This window comes from Lithobates pipiens, unplaced genomic scaffold (assembly GCF_037356315.1).
Source record: "Lithobates pipiens isolate NorthernLeopardFrog02 unplaced genomic scaffold, aLitPip1_a1.2 Scaffold_19, whole genome shotgun sequence".
Lineage (NCBI taxonomy): Eukaryota > Metazoa > Chordata > Amphibia > Anura > Ranidae > Lithobates > Lithobates pipiens.
In genome coordinates this window covers 408,083,691-408,099,321 of record NW_027507764.1, presented here as the reverse complement: position 1 = coordinate 408,099,321, position 15,631 = coordinate 408,083,691, and the positions used below count along the sequence as shown (strand labels likewise).

The 15,631-nt window shown below is 40.0% G+C and overlaps 1 protein-coding gene across 10 annotated transcripts in view; it reads left to right on the top strand.

Moving 5' to 3' along the window:
- Positions 1–15,631, top strand: part of PTPRM (protein tyrosine phosphatase receptor type M) — a 982,826-nt gene that overhangs the window by 954,736 nt on the left and 12,459 nt on the right. For all 10 annotated transcript variants that reach the window (XM_077492471.1, XM_077492470.1, XM_077492475.1 and 7 more), the window contains one exon: positions 13,865–14,000. In XM_077492471.1, the coding sequence (XP_077348597.1) occupies positions 13,865–14,000 (136 nt within the window). The remainder of the gene's footprint in view (positions 1–13,864; positions 14,001–15,631) is intronic.

Below are 15,631 nucleotides of genomic sequence, written 5' to 3'. Positions count from 1 at the left end.
ACACCTGTGGATGCTTGTGTAATCTGTGATAATAAATCAGTCTGTAAAAGTAAAAAGTTACCTGTTAAGATGGTATCTGGTATAGACAGTTCCTTTGGGCCATCAAACATCCGGGATAGTGCATCTGGTTTGACAATCTTTGATCCTGGCCGGTATGTAATGTGGAAAGTGAATCTAGTAAAGAACAGTGCCCATCAAGCTTGGCGTCTGGCAGATTGTAACTACCCCAAGTTCTTGTGGTCCGTGTACCGTATATACTCGAGTATAGGCCGACCCGAATATAAGCCGAGGCCCCCAATTTACCCCCAAAAAACTGGAAAACTTATTGACTCGTGTATAAGCCGAGGGTGAGACATGGCTGTCCATCCCTGTGTGTCCGTCCATCCCTGTGTGTGTGTCCGTCCATCCATCCCTGTGTGTGTGTCCATCCATCCATCCATCCATCCATCCCTGTGTGTGTGTCCGTCCATCCATCCCTGTGTGTGTATCCATCCATCCATCCATCCCTGTGTGTGTGTGTGTGTGTGTGTGTGTATTCATCCATCCATCCATCCCTGTGTGTGTGTGTGTGTGTGTGTATCCATCCATCCATCCCTGTGTGTGTGTGTGTGTGTGTGTGTGTGTGTGTGTGTGTGTGTGTCCGTGCAGCCTTGTGTGTGTGTCCAGCCTACCTGTGTCCCAAGCCTCCGTCCCGAGCCGCCGTCGTCCCGTGCCTCCTCTGTCCCGTGCCTCCTCTGTCCCGTGCCTCCTCTGTCCCGTGCCTCCTCCGTCCCGTGCCTCCTCCGTCCCGTGTCGTGCCGATGGATCGCCGCTCTTCTCGGCGGCCATTCTACAATTCAAAAGCCGCGCCTCCGTCCTCCGCCTGTGATAGGCGGAACACTCAATTTCCCAGCAGCCTGTGTTCCGCCTATCACGGACATCCTCTCATACTCGTCCGTAGTATGAGAATGAACGGATGTCCGTGATAGGCGGAACACTGACTGCTGGGAAATTCAGTGTTCCGCCTATCACAGGCGGAGGCGGAGAAGGAGGCGCGGCTTTTGAATTTTAATGTCCGCCGTCTGTCTGCTCGATACGCTGATCGAGCAGTCAGACAGCGGTGACTCTAGTATAAGCCGAGGGGGCACTTTCAGCCTCAAAAAAGAGGCTGAAAATCTCGGCTTATACTCGAGTATATACGGTATATCAGTATGGGATGTGCTGCGCATTCAAGTAGGTACATCCATTCCTCTAATGCTGCCTTGATGGGCAGTAATTCTCAGTCTCCCACATCATAGTTTTTCTTGGCTGGAGAGAGCCGGCGGGACAAGAAAGCTACTGGGTGCATTAAGTTTTTAGTCCCTGGCGTTGTGACGCTACTACTCCTACTGCTGTCCCTGAGGCATCTACTTCAAGAATATATGGTAGGGAAGGATTGGGGTGGCCCAAGATAGGTGCTGATGTAAATAACCCTTTCAGGGTTTTGAAAGCCTCTTGTGCTTCCAGGTTCCAGTTGAATCATATATTTAGTTTAGTCAACTGTGTGATGGGGGGTGAAGAATGTGCAGAACCCCTTGATGAATCTCCTATAGAAATTGGCAAACCCCATGAAATGCTGTACCCCCTTCTTGTCTGTGGGTGCAAGCCAGTCTAACATGGCAGAGACCTTCTGTGGGTCCATCTTGATTCCTGCTGGGGAAATAATCAATCCTAGGAACTGAATGCTCTGGCACTGAAAATCACACTTTTTCCAGTTTGGCGTATAGCCTGTGCTGGCGAAGTTGGAGCAGGACACTCATTGTAACTCCTGGGACATGGAGAAGATCAGGATGTCGTCCAGATATACAATGACAAAGATGCTGAAAGGTGGCTGGGGAATTACAGAGGCCAAAGGGCATGACTAAGTATTCATAGTGACCAAACCTGGTCCGTCTTCCACTCATCCACTTTGCGGATGCGGACCAAGTTGTATGCTCCTCGTAGATCTAGTTTGGTGAAGATGGTTGCCGCTCTCAACTTTTGAAACAACTCAGGCATCAGAGAAAGAGGTTATTGTTTTTTAACCGTGATCTTGTTTAGATCTTGCATAATCGACACATGGTCGTAGAAAGTGGTCTTTCTTGGTCACAAAGGGAGAGAGCAGAGATAATAAAAAAACTAAAAAAAATATCCCAACCCTCACAACCCCACCCCCATTCATTGCCTGTACATGGGAGCAGCACCCAAATTTTCAGAAAACTCCCCAGGCCAGAGGAGATTTCAACCATTCGTTACCCCATGTCCACATGGGACACCTACAGGGGAACCTCCTAGTGACTAACTAACAATTGTTGAAGTGACACTAGTATCTTATCAATAGTTTAACCACCATATCAATCTATATATGGATGATCATCAGCTTTTCAGAAAGGGAAAAAAAATGGGACTCCCAAAAAATGTAGTTGAACCTACCGTTGCCCATGCCTTTATGCCATGTTCTGTGTAATGTACCCCCTGCATGGATGATCAGTTGTTGTTTTTCTTACTACAATACAAACTATTGTACCAGAAAGTGCACCCACCCAAACTCTTTGGCCCTATCCTAAGCTACAGTACCTATGTATACACGTAGGAAAGCTACAGCCTGCTCCATTGTTTACATCATCTGCTTGAGACATTCCTTACCTCTGGCCATACCTGTTCATTGAGCCTGCATAGACTTTTATGGCTCTATCTACCAAGACTAAATACTCAATATAAGTTCTTAGGAACAATGCATTCACTGCCAGTGGAAACGGCGAAGGGCTTATTAACTTTTTAAAGGGTTTTTTTTTTTGCACGTTCTATTTTAATACATACTTTTACAAAAAGTGTTATGTGTTTCCATGCTATTGCATGTATAAAAACAAATGTATAACACACTATATCATATGTGTATTTTACATGCAGTATAGTTAACTGTTAAAGGAAACTACAGCAAGCAGGATTTTTATAGTTAGTACATTGGTTTTATATTTAGTTGGATTTGTATTTAGTACATTGGTGAAAACTGTACCAAAAAAATAAAACATTGGCGCTGAATTTTAAATGTACTTTAGATTGTAGGTGTGAAAAGGCATACCTGTATCACAGAGGCATGATTGAGCCCCGACGGTGAAATTCTTCAGGTGGTTTTACAGGAGTTAAATGCACTAGAGAGCCTGCCTCCATTCCTTTCCCTGTGTTTGACTATCAGCAGGAGGCCTCTTCAGTATCTCCTATTGTTCCATGTAAATCTCATGGATTATAGAAGTGATTTTACATTTGAGAAGGCTCCATCAAGTTTGTATCCCTTAAGGTCAGACGTGACCTTTTACTTGCATTGAAAGCTTTGAAACAAGTGGTGAATATGCTTGAAATCTCTTTCATGTAAGTGACTAACCTTCTAGTAAGATTGAAGTATGTTCTGGTTTGTTGAGGATGACTGAAGTAACCTTTAAAAAGAGGCTTTTTAAAGAAGAATGAAATAAAAGTCTGGCACTAGAGACGCAAGATTGGTATTTGACTGTTTTTGTGTCCTAGCATTTAGATTTAAATATCTAGGGCATAAGGTTGCAGCTGAAATTTTAGTACAGCAGTATATCCAATTATCCTAATGCTTGTTATTAAGTAATATTAGCATACATTGTTATTGGCGGATTTACAAGCAAGTTAAGTGTACATCTGTCTAAGGAAGTTTTTTATGTTATGGTTAAAGGGCAACTAATTCTAAAATGACAGGTGATTTATAAAAAGCTAATAACAACACCCACAAATATCCAGTAGAGCAATTATACAGATTTCAGCAGCTGAAAAGAATTGAACCCTTTCCTGACCAGAGAGAAGCTTATATGCCCAGATGTTGTTTAGCTGCAATGGTATGTGCCAGTTAACTCCATCATAACACTGACTCATGACTCATTTTACTGATTGATAGTGGGTCTAAAAACTAAAAATACACACAGTTGCACATTCCTAGTTCTCTGCTAAGATTATCATTCTTACAACATGGGGAATTTTACATGAACCTATAAAGTTGTAGGAGGTTTTTAACCACTTCATTACAATTTTCATCTTTCAGCACTATCACACTTTGAATGGTAATTGAGCGGTTATTGAGCGGTCATGCAGCATTGTAGCCAAACTATATTTTTATCATTTTGTTAACACAACTAAAGCTTTATTTTGGTGTTATTTAATCACCACTGGGTTTTTTATTTTTTGCAGATTTTTTTTTTTAAACGTGTTTTTCTTTGTTTCGATTATAAAACTTAAATAAATAATTTCTCTTCATAAATTTAGAACAAAATGTATTCTGCTAAATTTCTTTGGTGAATATAACCCAAATCAGTGTATATTATTTAGTCTGTAGAAAAGTTATAGAGTCCACAAACTATGGTAAATACTGTATCTGAAAATCTCATGTACTGATATCCTATCTAATTTCTTGAGGCACAAAAATGTCAGGATAGTACAGATAGCCCCCAAATGACCTCTTTTTGGAAAGTAGACAGTCCAAGGTATTTAATAAGAGGCACGGTGAGTTTTTTGAAGTTGTAATTTTTTGTCATAATTTTTTGGAAAATTAAGAAATAAAAAATAATCACTTTTATTTACATACTGTCACCAGTGCAGTACAGCATCATCATATAACTGGTGTGGTGGTGATCAGGGACTGAGTGATGACAGTACGAAAAAAAAAATGTTATTAAAAAAAATTGTATTACATTTGTTTTACGATTTTTTTTGAACACACTATGACCAGAGCCATATCATGTTACCATAGTAAAATTGTACTTCTCTGGGGAACATTATGATTGCTTAGAGCAGCAAATTTCATTGCTATAAGCAAGCATTTTACTGAATGAAAAAGATTCATTCAGTTTGTTTTGTTGTAATTAGCTGTGATTGGCCACAGTTAATCACATGATACAGAAGGACTGTGATTGGCCATGTCTGTATCATGTGATCACTGTCACCAATCACAGCTAACAACACAATTTTAACAATGAATGGCATGAATTGAAGGCATCACCTGGTAGTAGCAGTGGGCTGGTACACTGATCAGTCATCATCGGATGATGGATGGATCACACCCTCAGCACTGCTGCATGGCAGCGCTTGAGGTGGAAGTCCCGCTTGGCTGTCAAATTGCTATAGGCTGTATTTCTCTGGTCACAGTGTGTAAAAAAAAAAAAAAGATTTGTAAAAACATCGTGAAAAAAATACAAAAAAAAATTGTAAAAAAAGATTTATTTTCTTTTTTCTTACATGTATATAAAAAATATGTGGAAAAAACTGCGCTGTCTTATAAAAATAGTGATAGCTGCCAGTACATCAGGCAATCTGTAGATAAGTGAACGAATAAAGTAATATAGTGCAGCGCTGATGAAAAATTAAATAAACAATGAGATTATTTCCAAAAAATTGATACAATATATAAATGTTCAGATAAATACACAACAAATTAAGATTGCCCAACAATAATGAAAAATGTAAGCAAACCATATGCATATGAAGTGCATATAGTCCATATAATATGGCAAAGAATAATGTGACTCTGAATCTGGGTGAAATGGTTGTCTGTAAATAATCCACCACCGTAAGGAAAGAGGCTTACCAGACAGGTTGAACCCAGCTAGGCGTATGCCTGATGGGTAAACCAAGCTTTTGGTGTTACACACCCAAGGAAAGGTACAGCAACCCCGACTTCCAATATAGACCAATGAAAAAGGACCTCAATTTTGTTTGGGTACAGCATCGCATAACCGCGCAGTTGTCAGTTAAATCGACGCAGTGCCGTATCGCAAAAAATGTCCTGGTCATTGAGCAGTCAAATCTCCTGGGACTGAAGTGGTTAAAAAGTGTACATTCAAATTACTAAAAAAAACAAATCAGGGTTAACTAAGGGTTAGTAAGGAGATAGAAAATATTTTTCTTTTTTTACAACAGCAGATTTTAATTATAATAGAATGAAAAGCAGGACTTGCCTTTCACACTAATAGCCCAGTCCTACAGATTATGCAGGGAGAATTGCTCTCCCTATGTAATCAGAGGATCTCCACTATCACTTTAACAGCCAGGCTGTTGTGTTCTGTTCATCAGGATCTCTGTAAGCACTCCTAATACAGAGTGGGTTGATTTAGGAGAGGGCAGGGGAAGGCCATTGTATTAGTCAGGCCCTGACACTAAGGTACCTGTTCTGCTGTTATGTAAAACAGTATTGTGTGAGCAGACGATAAAATGTGTGGGGGCTTAAAGTGATATTAATGGCAGCATTTTTTAATAAAAAACAAAAACAAAAAATATTTCATACTCACCTGCTCTGTGTAGTGGTTTTGCACAGAGCAGCCCCAACCCTCCTCTTCTTGGGTCCCCTTCCAGTGCTCCTGGCCCCTCCCCCTTTCAAATGCCCCCCAGAGCAAGCAGCTTGCAATGGGGACACCCAAGTAGACATGCTCCTGACCTGCTGCTCTTTGTGTCTATTCAGACACAGAGCCATGGCTCGGTCCTGCCCCCTCTCTCTCCTCATTGGCTCACTGGTTGTGCTTGTCACAGTCTGTCTAAGCTAATGAGGAGGGAGAGCCCCCGGAGAGCTGATGCTCTTGGGCATATAGCTAGATCGAGAGGGAGCTCAGGTAAATATTAGGGAGGGCTGGGGGGGCTGCTGCACCCAGAAAGTTTTTTACCTTCATGCATAGAATGCATAAAGGTAAAAAAACCTTCAGCCTTTAGAACCACTTTAAATAGTGAAGCGCATTAGTCAAGCTGCTAGTAGTTCATACAGTACGGCTAGTTTAACCCCCACTTCTTCCACCCCCGCTGTAGTAAAGCACAGACACTTTTAGAACAGTTTAAAACTTTAACTTCATTCCAGATTCCGGCAGGTACTATCACCTCATTGATGCACAGATATATGTTGCCTCTCGATTGTGATGTATAAACTTCAACTTTATTCCAGATTCTGGCAGGTACTATCACCTATTTACCCTCTGAAAAGCATGTGGTACTTTGAAACGCTAGCAGTCCCAGGCCTCACCTGGCTTCTCCACCTGCCCTTTTCTTCCCAGTCCAGCTCAGGAAAGGTCCAGGCCAACCCTGGTTCACTCTGGTCGGTTTGCAGCTACTTCTTACTTCTAAACATGGGGGAAACCTTCCAGCTCTGGAGTCTCTGAACTTCCATCACCTTCTGGCAAAGATCTATGGCTTTCCAGCACTTAACGTCACATCTTTCTGCCTGTGTGGATTCGCTCTTTTCCCATCTCCAACTACCCAGGGAACATGTGACCCTAGTGTATATGTATGAGCACTGCCCCTGACCAAGCAAATTAACGATTGGACGAGGACCCATACACACTGCCTGTCCTTCAGAGCCTGACCCACCTCCTTTCCAGAAGATTCCTCTGGAGAGCAAGGGAGTGTTCTCCCAGGGTGATGAACAGGTAGTCACACCCCCCTCTAACCTATAAGTCCTCCTTAACCCAGACAAACCTCCAGGCCTGTACAAAATACAGTAAGTCACTGACAATTTAACCTAACTTCTAAACTAATAGCACCCACCTAAAGTGGTGGGCGCTACATTAGGTCTGTTTTGTACTCCCAGACAGGCCTTGCCCAGCACTCATACATTTACCTCATATGTCTTTTGGAGCAGCCAAAGTCACCAGAAGGATCTGCAGTAACTGCAATGATGCAAATTGTATGGGGTCATAATTGTAAATCATGTTTTCATGCACACACAAAATGTAGTAAGGTTGATTTTTTGTTGTAAGTCTTTCTTCACTCAAAGCCTCAATATGGGATTCCACTAATGGTAGATTTATTTATGTCACAGTCACATTGTTGTGCACAGTGGCTACAGTGAGATGAATATGGAACAACCAATTTGCATTGTTATTTCCTTCTTGCATAGTTCTACTGTTATTGCTAATCGTATAGCTCATAAAAGGTTAAATCTTCAATGTAGTCTTTAGGAAAATGATCACAATAATCAGAAAAACTTCAAAACATACACTGTGCAACTTAGTCCAGATCATAACTGAACTGAAATTAGGTCAGCACTAGCCTAGGAGTCTAGATGCTTCTAATCAAAAAGCCTAAGGCAAAATGGAAGGAAAGTACCAGCTTTAGAGGATTTAAAGATCATTTAGACCTTGTTTTTTTCCATCGCTGAATGATAAGACACTGTAACTCCTTTCTTGCCACTGACATAAGCATTGTTTCCTACCCCATATTTAGTTTTGGGTGGAGTAGGGAACCCTGTCACATTTGTTTATTTTTAGATATTCCTCCGTCAGGGAGATCCCTTCACTTTCTTTCCTAGATACACTTCAGAGGAAATAGGATATCTCTCCAAACAAATGGGAAATCCCTTATATGTCACCAGAACAAATTTCCCCATTAGAAAATTTTCTCTCACCCGTGACAGCTCATAAATTTAAGGATTTTCAGTTACCTTTTTTACGCAATTGTATTTTCACAATTCATTGTTAGAAATAACTTTTTTAATGTACATCAAAAGGTTTCTCTAGTTAATTATATTTATTACCTTGATGTCGATTTAAATAATGTCATGAGGTGTAAGCTAATGTAGACGCAGAACATAGATGATTTTTAGAACATGCAGTTGGACAGATAAGAAAATGACTCAATTGTTGATATGCATATTATCATATGTACTGTACCTGGATCTATTGGAAATAGTGGTACTTTAATAATATAAATAATAATAGTAATAGTGTTACCTTCTGTAAATATGGGAAAATGCAGGAAAAACGTGATGTTCTTGGATATAATTATAACAGAAAAGACAGCAGAGGAGAAAAATAATTGTGGATCCAGTCATTTTCTAAGTATACAACTCTAAGACCGCGTACACACGGGCGGATTGTCTGCCCAACTTAGTCCGCTGAACAGTGTTTCAGCGGACAATCCGCTCGTGTGTGGGCTTCAGCGGACTTTTTCAGTGGATTGTCTGACGAACAAAGTCTTACGGAATTTCCATAAGACAGTCCGTCCAAACTTGGTTTCAGCGGACAGTCCGCTCGTGAGTAGGCTAGTTCGACAGACTAAGTTTGGCGCATGCTCAGAAAGGATTTACACAGCGAAGGTTGCATTGCAGTGTATTGGACGTCGAATTTTTCGTCCCGTCGTACGTGCCGTACACGTCATCGCGCAAGCTTTCAGCAGACTGTCTGCTCATCGTGTGTGGTCAAGTCCGTTCATGCAAATTTTGAACGGACTGTCTGTCGGATTGTCTGACAAACTTAGTTGGCCAGACAATCCGCCCGTGTGTACGCGGCCTAACCTTGAACTGGAGTGCTGTTCTGAATGAGCCATCCCTAGTCAATCAATTTCTTGGATGCCATACATGATAGTTTTTCTGCAGGTACTCAATACCTATTGTCTGAGCATCTGCTGCACAATGCACTTTCACTGAACAAGGATTAGCATGAAATCCTTTTTTTTATTTTTTAGAAATAGTTTTGGCTCCCTGACATTTGTATCAGAATATAGCTGGCACAAGTTGGGGAACTCTGTCCTATATCCAGATTTACGTAACTAAGTACAAGGTATACAGAAGGTAGAAAGCTTGAACGTGCAAGGGAAAAGGGTTAAACATGATAATTAAAAAAACTGAACTCTAGAAAATGTTAAAAAATAGTAATGCAGTTACAATAAATGTTTCCTAAAAAAAAAAAAAAATTTATTTTAAATGCAACTTGTATAAACACCTGAATTTGGCCTCATTACAGCTTCTTGCAGCCGCTGGATACAGTTGCAATCAGACTAAGAGAGGGAGGTGGCAGCACTACAGGCCAAACATGTATCCTATATGTAAGAACATGCTGACAGGCAGAAGAAGCAAAGCGTTGACTTTGACGGACAGGTTCTGCTCCTTCTCTGTCTAGTAGCAGGTTGACGTTGGGAGGTGAACAGGCGGTATTGTTAAACAAACGCAGAGAAAGTGAGATCCCTAGTGCAGTGCAGTCTGGTAGGACTGTGTAAATCTCTGGACTAGATGGAAATTAATGGTTGAACTAGATGGACTTGTGTCTTTTTTTCAGCCTAACAATGTAACTATGAAATACAAATTATTTGGCAGGTAGAACAGCTCCAGTAAATGAATATCATCTGTGAAGCTGTTTTTTTTTTTTTTGATAGAGTAGGGAAGGGTTAGAGCACTTGTCAGGTTACTTTTGGTGTCTGCATTCCCACTGGGAAAATTTCCCTTCACTCTCTTTTCTGAGATATAAGAGGAAATAAAAGGAAATCTCCCAATTTTTCATTGTTGGTGGCATGGGAAGCACAGTGGCTGAGTGGTTAGCACTTCTGCCTGGCAGCACTAGAGTTGTTGGTTCAAATCTCAACCAGTGCACTACCTGCCTAGAATGTGCATGTTATCCCTGTTCCTTCATGGCTTTCCTCCAGCACTCCAAAGACATGCTGGAAGGTTAATTGACTCCTGTCTAATTTGGCCCTAGTATGAATGTGAGTTAAAACCTTAGATTGTAAGTTCCTTGAGGGCAGGGACTGGTGTGATTGTACAGGTATGTGTAAAGTGTTGGTGCTATAAGTACCTGTAATAGGGGAAAAAAAGCCAACAGAAAATTTGCCCTATTGGATGATGTAACATTTTGATTTCTGTTTTGAGGATAATGCTCACCTGAATATATTATGTTTCCATTCTTTTTAATTCAATTTAATGCTGATGGCCTGGAATTGAATTTTTTTTTTACATTTGCTATGCAATATATGACCTACCTCTATTGATGCTTCTCCCACGTGTGACTGGTGCTACATTTAGGAAAACTCTTACTTTTATTTAGCCTGTACAGTACTGTAAGCACCGAACATAAAGTGCTGAGGCTAATGGCCCGTACTCACAATCCAAATATCGTACAACAGATCGTACGACTTTTTCGCTTAATAGGCGCAAGTATAAATTGAATAGGGAACTAAAGTCACGAAAAATTTTGTACGACAGAAAAAAAAATTGGAAGTGATGTCATGTGTTGTAATGTATTTGTATTGTATTTTCAGAGGACAATTATATTGGCTAAACAAAAATTATCTGGTATCGTACAAGGCAAATTTTCGTGCTTGTCTGATCGAATAATATCAGATGAACTGTCGTGATCGGCTCTCGAAAGTAGTGTACATACAATCCGAAAATCGCACAATTCTTCCTCAGGAGACAGTTTTCGTACGATATTCAGATCGTGTGTACGGATCATAAGGCTGCCCATTCTAGTCGATTTTTGAGTGAATGTTCATACGAATATTTGTAGGAAGATTCACAAGAAAAATTCTCTGTTTATTCAATGACTTGGCGGATGCCATTTGAAAGTAATTCAAAACTTAATTTGCTTTTAACATTCAATTTTGAAATTAATTCCCAAATGAAAACAATGCACACTGTTAGATATGTGTAAAAGCCACGTACAAGCAATCAGATTTTCCAACGGGAATTGTGCGATGACAGGCTGTTGGACAAATGTTGGATAGCAGGTTTTAAAATTTTACGCAGACAAATGTCTGTTGTCAGACTTTCCAAGCGTGTGTACACTTTTGTCCGTTGGACAAAAGTCCAAAATACAAACGTGCATGCTCGGAAGCAAGGACGAGCCAGAAGTGGTTGGTCTTGTAAACTAGTGTTCGTAAGGGAGAATTATCATTTGTGACGTGGCAAATTATGAAATCTTGAAATGCAGCGCACAATCTCTTCTTATTTAATGGGATAATATTGAAGCTGCTTTGCTGGTGATACTGATGGAGTTATTGCAAGCAACTTTTTTTTGATAATAAAGAGGAAGTAAACCCTGATGAGTTTACTTCCTCTTTCATTCCCTGCAAAGGCAAAGCATAATGGACTACTATGCATCGCATAGTAGCCCATTATGTGTCACTTACCTGACACAGGAGCCAGCGAAGTCACCGCTGTCCCCTGTAGTCCGCCGCATCCATCTTCTCGGTGGGTCTCGCAGCTCCGCCGCTGTCATTCGGCGAAGCCGCGATGACGTCACTCCCACGCATGCGCACGGGAGCTGAGACGCGCGGCATTGCGCGGCATCTTCGTTATCGAGGATGCCACGCTCAGTCTAGTCTCAGTCTTAATCTAGGCTTACCTGTAGGTCAAAGTGGTTTGTAAGGGTTTACAACCACTTTAAGAATAATATTATTATGCTTTTTTTATTTTTTTTATTTGGGCAAGTTACCACAACACCATTATCCCGTAGTTTTTAAGATCAAAGATACAACTATGTTGGTGTCGGTTGTTAATTTTACATTGTATTTTTTTTGTTCCCAGACTGTCTTTTGAAGTAAAACACATAGCCAAGTATTATTTTCTGCAATTTTTTATTGTGCATTAAAAAAAGAAAACAAATAAAATTAGCCATGCTATTTGACAATAAAACTTAACCAAAAAGTGCATTCTATGCATCCAAAATATAGAAAATATAATCAAATCATTATTATTCAACCCAAAAAATAAAATAAAAGCCTCATGCATGTGTCCTGCTTCTTTAATATAGGAGGTCAACAATGCCAAGAGTTGGTGAAAGCAGGGGTCCGTTATCCGGAGATAATTCTGAAAATCTTCTGGATTATTCTCCTGGAGCTCCGTCATCCAGAGATAATTCCGAAAATCTTCTGGATTATTCTCCTGGAGCTCCAGCAGCAAAGGCATATGACATAATTGGTCCTCCTGGACTGGACTTGGGTCAAAGCAATAGCAATAGCTCCAATAGCTCCAAGGCCAATAATAAATAACATGTTATCTCCTCTGATTCCACAACATGTCTGGTTGACAAACAGCCGTTCAGAAATGAACTGAAAAGCACGAACTGAAAAGCGTGAAATGAAAAGCACGCAATGAAAAGCGCAAATCAACACTCACCAAACTTCTACTAACACAAAATTAGCAGAAGGACCCCAAAGGGTGGCGCTAAAGAGCTGAAAAAACATGTAGTACATTAGTATGTTCATTTTTGTTGGCTGACAATTACTTTCCATTTGTATGCAAGACAAAATCCGGACATATGCCTTTGGACAAAAGTCCAAGGGTTTGTCTGCAGAAAATCCTATCGAGTGTACGAGGATTTCATTTGAGATAAAAAAAAACAAAATTTTGCTCCTTCAGTGACCCCACTAATGATTAGAAAATCAAATGGAAACATTTCTAACAAAATTTGATCTGTGTATGGCCAACATTACAGTTTTGGCTGTAGTACAGCTCCGATAGCTGTTTGTTTCTCTACTTTGCCCATTCACAAAATGCCTTGTGATACTTTTACAGAATACAGGGTGTTTTGTGATTGGATGGCATTCATCTACATGTCCTCCAACTGGAATTGTAAGTCGCATTGCTCAATATTTGGTGCTTACAGAACTGTGCAGGCTGAATAAAAGTAAGAGTCTTCTGTAATATAACAGCAGCCACACATGCTGGAAAAGGCATCAATAAAGGTAATTTTTATATTTACACAGCAAATGTAAAAAAAAAAAAAAAATAAAAAAAAAAACCCAGAACTCAGATTTAACAGTAAGTATTATATAGCATTTCAAATAAGTAAATGAAATACTCACAAGTTGAATATAGACCATCAACAGAAATATGTCCTGATTGCCGCATTGCTACTTCCTAAGTAGTCTTAGAATCACGGTCTCTAATGATCACATTCTCTGTAGCTTGTTTCTTTATCACCTCTTTAAGGGCAGAAGCTGTACATAAAAAGTTTGAGATGCAGACAGTGTATAGAACTCAAACCAATAATTTAAATCATTTGAGTTCTAAGTGAAGCTTATATGATACTTGAGGGATTGCAGTTTCACAGAAACACTCAGGGAACTCAGACTAAATCACATTTAACTCTTCTCTTCACAGAAATGGAGGTGGTCGCAGTGGAACGTTTTGTGCAATTAGTATTGTTTGTGAAATGCTTCAGCACCAGAGGGCAGTTGACGTATTCCACGCTGTGAAGACACTTAGGAACAATAAACCTAACATGGTGGACCTCTTGGTAAGTTTTTCTCATTTTACTACTGAATACAAATGTTTCATTATCTCAGCTGCAGCAGGCATTCTTGTATGTTGTGGAAATGCTTGACAAAACAAGTAGAATTTTCTTACCACAAGGATAATGCATCCAAATCAAAAGCTCCTAAAGGCTTGTGGAATTTACTCCAAGGTGTGTGATAAAAATGCTGTGTTTCTCTACCTAGGCATAATGGAAACAAAGTCTAAATAGTTCACAAGAACAGAGTAAAAACTTTTCATATATTCATTCTTACCACCATTTTCTTTTTTTTTATTTAAGACATTTTGACCTTGCCCATGCAGGTCAAAGTCACAGTGTCTGTGTAAAGCACTATCCCTGCACCATTTTTTTTTCACCTTTTCAGTGCTCCCCCATTGCCTCTGCTTCTGTGGCTACCACTGAAAAATCACTGGTGATTATTGGCATGGGGGAACATATCAGATGAGGTAGAAGGTGATGTCCCTGCATATATTTGGCCTTATGAGACTTCATGGGGAATAAAAGAAACTAAAATATTCAGAAATCACTAAACTCTTACATAGGCTTCAGTGTGTTAAAATAACTTTAAAAGTTATTTTAATCTCTCTAAATCTGCAGCATTCATTAAAATAGACATACACTTCCTGTTGTAGGGTGCCACTTTGCTCCTGCCTCCCAATTATTCTCTTGCATTGTCACCCGGTCACATGCTCTACCAGTAGCAACTACTAGTGGTTGTGCCAATGCAAACTGCACACACCTAATCCACTGTTGTCACAATCATGAAATGTGCTCTGAGAAACAACTTGTAGTAGTTGCTTGAGTACATGCACATAGACAAGTTGATGCAAGGAGGCTTCAGAAGATCAGCAAATGTTTAAACAGTGAAAACAATATTTTACCTAAAGTTTATCTCCAGCCAAAACATTTTTTATTTTTTTTGATAGAATAGGATAGGATTCGAATCACTGTCTAATTGTATTGCTATTGGTGCTCCGTGAAAGATTTCATCTCACAGTTTCACCTGACAGGAAGGGTAGTACTTTAATAGCAACACAGACAGATTTTTTTTAAGTAGAGTGGGGAATGCTAAAATCCTTATAAGTCTTATATTGCTGTCTATGTTCGTGTTGTAGATTTTCTCTCACTTCCTGTCAGATGAAACCATTATCAGCCAGGCAGTAAGTGAGCAGAAATCTTCTAAAGGAGCACCAGATAGCATTAAAATTTTACAGGGGTTGTATTCCTTCCCCACTCTATGCAACAACAAAAAAAGCCTTTTGGTTGGACACACCTCTTTAAAAGAAAAATTAAACATTTAGTCAAATGTGCAAAAGAAATGGATCTCTTTCAAACTTTTTTTTCCCGTTCTCTGACTGGCAACATACCACTCTATTCTCCCAAAGAAATATAATGGCAGTACAGTGCAGAAACATGACTACCAAACATCCCTCCATTATAAGCAGCTATCTACCGAGACCTGCCCTAGAGGACTGACCAAGACATTCCTGTTGAGCTGTGGAAGCATCGACCCTTACCTGGAACAAATGATAGCAGCCTTTGGCAGCTGTTGCAATCATGTAAATCTGAAATTTAGTTTGCTCATATTTAGCCTTCTCATTAAAATGCTAACA